Source organism: Haliotis cracherodii, unplaced genomic scaffold (genome assembly GCF_022045235.1).
Source record: "Haliotis cracherodii isolate W230 unplaced genomic scaffold, xgHalCrac1.p SCAF_2, whole genome shotgun sequence".
Taxonomy (NCBI): domain Eukaryota; kingdom Metazoa; phylum Mollusca; class Gastropoda; order Lepetellida; family Haliotidae; genus Haliotis; species Haliotis cracherodii.
The window spans coordinates 51,916,628-51,924,167 of NW_027266275.1; the positions used below are offsets into that span (position 1 = coordinate 51,916,628).

Below are 7,540 nucleotides of genomic sequence, written 5' to 3' on the forward strand. Positions count from 1 at the left end.
ATAAACACTAATATTTACGAGTACATAGATATTACTCAGATTCTGATAAATTCATCTCAGCAGCATTGATTAGGGTGTATGTAACACTTGATTGAACTATCCATGCATGACAGATGCCCCAATTGCAATATATCAATGATAAATGACAATATCAATAGGTAACATTGGTACTGGATAGTATTGATCGACATTATAATATGAAACATTGTTAATCAATCACTTTTCCATTTTTTTTTATTGAAAATAAACACTGTTTGAACAATCATTGTACTCATTAAAAATTTGTTTGCAATTTTATGTCCGACAACAAATGACGTACCTCCCATAATTCCCATCAAACCTCAGTTGAAGCTGGAACATGGCGGCATGTCAATCAGGTTGAATCATGCAGGGAAGTCTTAAATTTTGGGAAGAAAATGTACTCATCATTCTATTACAGTTCCGTCATCGTGACTGATGTTTGGTTGTCATAGTGACTGATTTGGGACAACCTTTGTCTGAAGGTTTTATTCCACAGGCTAATTACTCTGTTACAATGACAACATGTATATGTCTAGAATCTCTAATTGCCAGTACTTACAAGAAGCTAATCCAAATTGTTAATCCCTATTGTATTGTACAATGGCTGTCAGCCCTCCTGAACAAGCTGTGCAACTACATGTGTATGACATTTCTCATAATTGCTGTTGTTTATATTGATGACTTAATCCATGGCAGATGACCTTGGACATATTAACCTTGGTCCAGATAAAAAATAGGAAGGTCTCACTTTAGGACTAGGACTAGGCAAGCTGCTCCAGGGCCTTGTTCCACAAAGCGATCATAGTATCGTAACTCCCATACTTTAACATTGACGTATTGACAGCGCTACACCAGGGTAATAATGGTGTAGCACTGTCAATCTCAACTCCTTTAGGAGTATACAACCCAATCTGCCTCTGATGCACAATATCATTGTTATAGTGGAAATGATCCCCCAGTCACCCATAAAACTTTTCCTTTAAATGTCTTCCATAATGATTTTCCAAATGTCTCCTCTTAAAACATGGGCTTTTGCCACCTGACTTTATTCGTCTGACAGAAATGGTCCATGACTTCGGGGTCATTTAATGGCACAACCTGTCACGAGTGTTCTTTACATACTTCAGATGTGCGACTGCCTTGTCCCTCTGTCATCACGTACAGGATAGGCAAGGAAGTGCAGCAGTACAAACACCTGGTGTTTCAGCTGCAGTATCTGCGATTACAGTCAGTTGTCATGGAAATGGCCATCAATAAACTACTACCTGTTTTACAGACTCTTGATCCCAAATCCAGGTTTGTTATCCCATGACAGGCATTTGTATTACTGCACTTACTTCGAAAACCAATGAGTTCTTTCATCTTCCACATCAATATACAATGTATGTGTATGTGATCTAGTGGTTTAAGGCACCTTGACACGATACAGTTAGAATCACACATTTAAACTAATCATGATCTCTGGTTCATAAGCACCATGCCAGTGCCTGTCCAGTTGATCAGAGTTGTAAATCCTGCAGCAACACTGTGATATATCTAACGTTGTTGTAATAACAACAACAATGCCCACCAACTCATAAGCATTTAACATAGTGTTTAATATATAAAACATACTTGTTTTTGTATTAATGCTGCACAAATGAATAACAAGCTTCTTTACATTTACAGGGAATACATCCTGATGTACAGGGCAGTCTATGCCTTCTTGTCATCAAATGAAGCTCAACACCTACCAGGGATTGTTCAAGAGAGCATGTAACCATACTACTGGGATTGTCAGAGACCGAATGCACACTGAACATCACTGAACATCAAGACCTATGAAGCTGAAACTTTCAATGGTGTCCTGTTCACTGATTTCTGAATTTTTTTGTTCAAATTGTACTGAATTAGTCCCTTTCAAGAACATGTCTTCTTTCCAATAATATATTATCGATGTTATAAAATATTGTGTGTTGCATTATGTGTGTATATATAGCATGAATATTAACTGTCAATACGAGGGCCGGGACAACATACAAAGTCATGTTACGATAGTAAGGTCATGGTGACAAAGAGACATTAACTCAATCTGATGATGTAAGATGGAAGCTTAATGTGAACATCCCTTACAAATGATCCTTCACTGTGACCTTTCCTGACACGTACCTACAGTAAAATGCTTTTCAAGTTATTGTTTGAACAAACTTTCCTCTCAAGACTTCTTTACAAAGTCTACCTGTATAAACATTGATGCAAGGAAGATGACTCATGGACATGCTTTGTACATATTGTAAGGAGTCCTCTAAAGTATTTAACCACACTCTATGCAGGGGTTGTTGCAAGTGAAGGAAAATTGTACACAGACTTGCATTTTCCCGAAGACACCCCAGCTGCAGAACATGGATAGTACTTTCTCTTACAGGTCTAATCTAAACGTAACATACAGATTGCAAAATAAACTTTTGTATGAAGTTAATTAAAACTTATTCTACAAAGGATCCCCGCCCCGTCTCCTAATTTCGGAAATGGGTGAAAATGTCAAGAGGAGAGCACCACCGTCTAGTACCAGGGGTATGTTGTAGGGAGCAGCACTGCCGGGTGCAATTGTAGGGGAATATCTTACTAAAGGCTGTGTACAGGTCACACATGATGCCGCCTCATATTCTGCACATCAGAGGGAAATATTGATCAGCTCAGTTGAGACATGTAACATTGTACAGTTAACAACCTTTATAACGAACATACTTACAACCGACAGATGAAACAAACTATTTCTTGGTCCCACCCATTTGCTGTATATTTGTTGTACATATGCTAAATACGAACTACGGTTATGACAAATTAAAATTGGTGGTCCCTTTGAGTTTGTTATAATTGTCATTTACTGTAGTGTCTTATTGGACATAGAATTTCTCAGGATGGTCAATTTGTTTCGTATACTACTGTTGACCATTGCTTGATTACCAGGTGTTCCAGGCTATAAAAGCCTATTTATACTGGGAGTTGTTTTTGCATGCTGAACATAAAATGTTCTGTCATGAATCTATACTAGGTCTTTATCTGCCACTTGCACATTTTGAGAACATGTTCATTTGAAATTTAGAGCCCTGAACAAGAATATATATTAACATTAACTGTTAACATAACACTATGCTTTTTATTTCCCCGTCTTTATATAAAATCAATAGTTAACAAAACAACATTTGTGTTGCCATGGCATGCGTTGATGATTACCAGCCCTGCGGGTGACGTTTTAAGTTAACAAGAGTTTGCCACTAACGTGGCTATATCCCCTGCCTCTGTAGCAGAATTTATAACAGTTAAATCTAAACAAACTCTAACCTTTTTTAACCGAGGTGGAACTTGTCATGGAAATTGTAAAAAAAAGAAGAGTTTGGAACCTAAGTCCTTGATGCCATGGAAACGTAAAAAAAAATAAAGATTTCTGAATGGCAAAAGGCACCAGTTCAGCATGTACTTTACAGACCTGCAGTTTCATGAAAAAATAATTAACTGTTTCCGAGTTATGCTCTGCAAACAAAACGTGAAGGACGGACAGAACCCGTTTCTATATCCCCACCAACTTTGTTGTGCGGGGAATAAAAAAAATGACAGATGGGATACAATTGGCTAGAGGCTGTAATAATTTGCCAAATTGGAAACCCTTTTGAACCTGAGGCAACATGATTTGATGGTTTTTTAATGCCGCACTCAGCAATATTACAGCTTATATGACGGTGGTCTGGGTCAGACAATCCAGTAATCGCCATCATGAGCATCAATCCAGACAATTGGGATACGATGACATGCATCAACCTAGTCGGCAAGCCAGATTACCCGACCCCGTTAGAGTCCCTTCTAACAGCAAGGATTGGTTGCTGAAGACCTATTCACCCCGGATCTTGAGGCAACATGAAAACAAGCTCACCTGGATTGCTGTGTGCTCACCAATATCGATACTTTATATAGAAATCCCCCAATGCCGTTATGTAGAGGTGAAACGATGCATGAAGGTCACAATAGAATACATATCATGATACACACATTTGCTGGAAAAACTAGCTGTGGACATATTTGTAACGAACATGAAACACTAATTACAGTACATTGACAGACAATTCCGTGGAGGGGGTTGGGGAGATGGAGTAGTAACATAATTTAGCAAGTATTCATACAGTAAAAAATGTATCCTGTATTTTGTTTTGTCCCATGACAACTCAATGCACCATTTCACACCTAGTTTTTATCAAAACCAACCAAATTAGTGTATTGGTATTGCATGTGACCCTGGAGAAGAAAAATGATATAAATTCTTTCTATCGATATCAAATTTAATACCCAGAGGAGGCAAACAGACATGTACCCCTGGCTTCTGAAAGGTTTATTGAAAGTATTCACACTTGTCACGCTCATTCCCTTTAGAATTCACAATGAAAGATCATGAGACCATAGGTTTTGAAACATACAACAAAATAGAACATAGTTTCTTCACTTTTATTCCAATTTCGCATGAGAATGTTGAATCTGTCGTCATTGGTCCTCAACTGCAAAACAAATGTCACCTTACCTCTCCTGGGATGCTGCTACATGTATCAAGAAAAAGACAGATGCATTCTGGAAGAGCCAACAATTGTTTCATATATGGAACTGTTGATTGTCTACACAACAAACCCTTGTATTAATTGATCTACATTTGAGACCCATGTTTTCCCAATCTTCTCTAGCCCCAAGGTCATTTTCTCATATCATGGAAGACTATTTTCAAATGTGAGTGGATGAAATACCTGTGCCCCCAAGCATGTAACGGTATTTCTTGTTTTTTTTACCAATTTCAGTTATATTCCAAAGATGCCAATGTTTTGACTTCTCATTACCCAAGAAATTGCAGACCGACAGGGAGAACAGCATAATTCACTAGTCAACTTACATCCATTTTACTGAAACGCCCATTTCAATGCAAAAATAGTTTAAATAGCAATCAATACAGTAACCAGTTCCATAATGCCAGGTCATTCTTTGAAAACATGGCAATCCCAAGTTACACATCTGTAATAAGATTTATACCAACCAGATCTTGCACCATCAGAACTCTTCTGTTGAAACCAGTGTCATCTAGTTTGTCAACTCGATACATAAATAAGAAATTCTCCCATGGCCAAAACTATTAGTAATATTACCAAGAGGCAAATGAAAAGCCGAGTTAACTGGGAGGAAATTACACATCTATGTAAGCAGAAACATTCTCATTTCAAAAAGCTCAGTATGACGGATCAAAACTTTGAAAGTAATGTTCACGTTTAACAGGGTCCACTGCGAAGAATTTTGTTCCTTTAAATGTATTTCAAATGTGTTGGAATGAAGTTAATTCTTGGGAGTACATAAAAAAGGAAAGAATGACGAGTGACAACTCAGTGATTTAGTACTTATAAGTGTTTCTTAAAACTTGTCCATTATCTTTCTCCCAAGTTAACCAAAGAAACTTAAAATTAAAATACAGTAGTCAAACTAGGACTACTTGTCTTTTATAAAATTTAGAAGACAAATCAGTTCATCTTGATTTAAAACCCTGTACAAGATCATACTGTATATAATAGCAACACTAAAATGTTAGGAATGATAAATTTGATTACACAAAGCACTAGCTTTAGTTTTAAGGTTGATCTAATTTTCTCTAGAAATAATGAATATCTTAATGTAAATGATTTACAAAATTACCTAACAAAACATTGTCAGCTGGCATAAAACTTAACTGTATCCATGAATTATATTTATATATATATACACACACACATACACTATATTTCCAAGGTGAACTGATTTGTATAGCCAAACAATTTAGTGGTGTTTCTGGAACTGCATCACGGTCAGCTTTAAGATCAGCAGTATCAGCTCTGCTGTTAGTCCACCAGCTACTCTGCAGGAACCGACAGCAGCAGCATCAACCAGCCACTCAGCCACTGCGACTGACTGCCCGCCCGGTAGACACTCAGCATACCACACAGCTAACATTACTGCACTGCATTTATTACCCCTTTACCGCTCCTATAGCATGGGGAAATGAGAAAAAGCATTGTTAATACAGGTACTGAAATTTATTGAATGGTAAAATGTACTAAAATTGATACCATCTAAATGCAAATGTTACATGCGACAAAAATACACAATGATCATAACCAATGGAGTGAAAAAGACTTCTATAGTAATGTGTGACATATCCTTATCATTATGTCTCTAAATTGTCAATTGCACTAAAAAATACCAAATTCAAGACAATTTCAATTAATTTGTCCTTGAAATTTGCATTACTGATCAGTCTCAATGTCAATGAAAAGTTCAGAAGAGACAATAACCTTTTGACAATTTCTGCAAAGGACACATTATCACGGGCAAGGTTTATTCGAGGAACTGGAATGGCCGCATCATGACACTGGAGTCCCTTGCTACAGCAACAGCTCAGTTCCTCTGATCCATTCCATTCTCTTTTGCTGATCCACCTGATGCATCAGACCTTGCATGTGAAGGCGACCTCGACCTTTCTTTTTCATTGCTTCTGCTCCTGCTCTTACTTCTGCTCCTGCTCTTGCTGCGACTTCTACTTCTGCTTTTGCTGCGACTCCTACTTCTGCTTTTGCTGCGACTCCTGCTCCTACTTCTACTACGACTGTATGAACGACTCCTTGATCGGCTTCTTGACCCACTAGACCGCCTTCTTCGTCTTCCTGATCGTGATCTTGACCGTGAGCGGGATCTGAAACATGACAAATACATCATGTAACAAAGATGTTAAATACACAGTTAAAATGAAAAAAACCCAAAACAATGATCACAACTATACAAGACGAATAGGGAATATTCGTTTTTTTTTAATTATTGCAATTTGTCTTAGACCAATGTTACAAAAATGATGCATCTCTCAGCCTGAATAACAGTTGATGTTTGACTAGAAACTAACTGCATGGGTGCATCGCATTAATATTCAGTGTTCATTGTTCTGTCTACATCTATCAATACTACCTGCTGTATCTTGAGCGTCGGCCATGACGGCTTGGTGGAGCGCGCCTGTAAGGATCTACTGGTCTGCCATAGCGTGCCATTTGCACACGTATTTCTCTGCCATCCATAATTGCTCCATCCATAGAGTCCATTGCATCTTCGGCATCACGCTTATCATAAAATCGAACAAAGGCAAAACCTCTGCTTTCCCGCGTAAAGCGGTCACGAGGGATGTACACATCTCCTACGTCGCCATATTTCTCGAATGCTCTTCTCAGATCTTCTGGGGTTGTTCTGTATGTTAGGTTATCAACTTTGAGGGAGCTCATTCCCTCAATAGCTGGGGGTCCTCTTCCATAACTCATGGCTACAAAATGTCACAACCAAAAACGGAAACAACCATTTACTGCGTTGATATTGTTCAAACCGCGTGGTTTCGCTCCTTGTCCACCGGGCTTCCAAACTGGTTTGAACTGGATTTATACTCTCGCACTCCTTTATCTGACTGTGTACATATTTATTCAGGCCGACTTGAATTACGTCC

At 38.2% G+C, this 7,540-nt stretch overlaps 2 protein-coding genes across 3 annotated transcripts in view; one reads left to right on the forward strand and one right to left on the reverse strand.

Annotated features, from left to right (window-relative positions):
- The window catches only part of LOC139468205 (uncharacterized), a 34,591-nt gene extending 31,741 nt beyond the window's left edge, over positions 1 to 2,850 (forward strand). The window contains exons 10-11 of the mRNA XM_071250023.1: positions 1,149 to 1,317; positions 1,690 to 2,850. Coding sequence (XP_071106124.1) covers positions 1,149 to 1,317; positions 1,690 to 1,780 — 260 coding nt within the window. The 3' untranslated portion in view covers positions 1,781 to 2,850. The remainder of the gene's footprint in view (positions 1 to 1,148; positions 1,318 to 1,689) is intronic.
- A 2,001-nt stretch (positions 2,851 to 4,851) lies between these two features.
- Positions 4,852 to 7,457, reverse strand: LOC139468206 (serine/arginine-rich splicing factor 2-like). Of its 2 annotated transcripts, XR_011653675.1 has the most exons (3): positions 7,018 to 7,457; positions 6,354 to 6,751; positions 4,852 to 6,045 (listed from the first exon to the last, which is right to left on the reverse strand). XR_011653675.1 is itself a non-coding variant. In XM_071250024.1 (2 exons), exons 1-2 carry the CDS (start codon positions 7,359 to 7,361, stop codon positions 6,457 to 6,459), a joined length of 639 nt encoding a protein of 212 aa, XP_071106125.1. In that variant the 5' UTR covers positions 7,362 to 7,457; the 3' UTR covers positions 4,852 to 6,456. The 2 variants fall into 2 exon arrangements, 1 of the variants encoding a protein (XP_071106125.1); XM_071250024.1 differs by having other exon boundaries at positions 4,852 to 6,751.
- Positions 7,458 to 7,540: the final 83 nt, after the last annotated feature.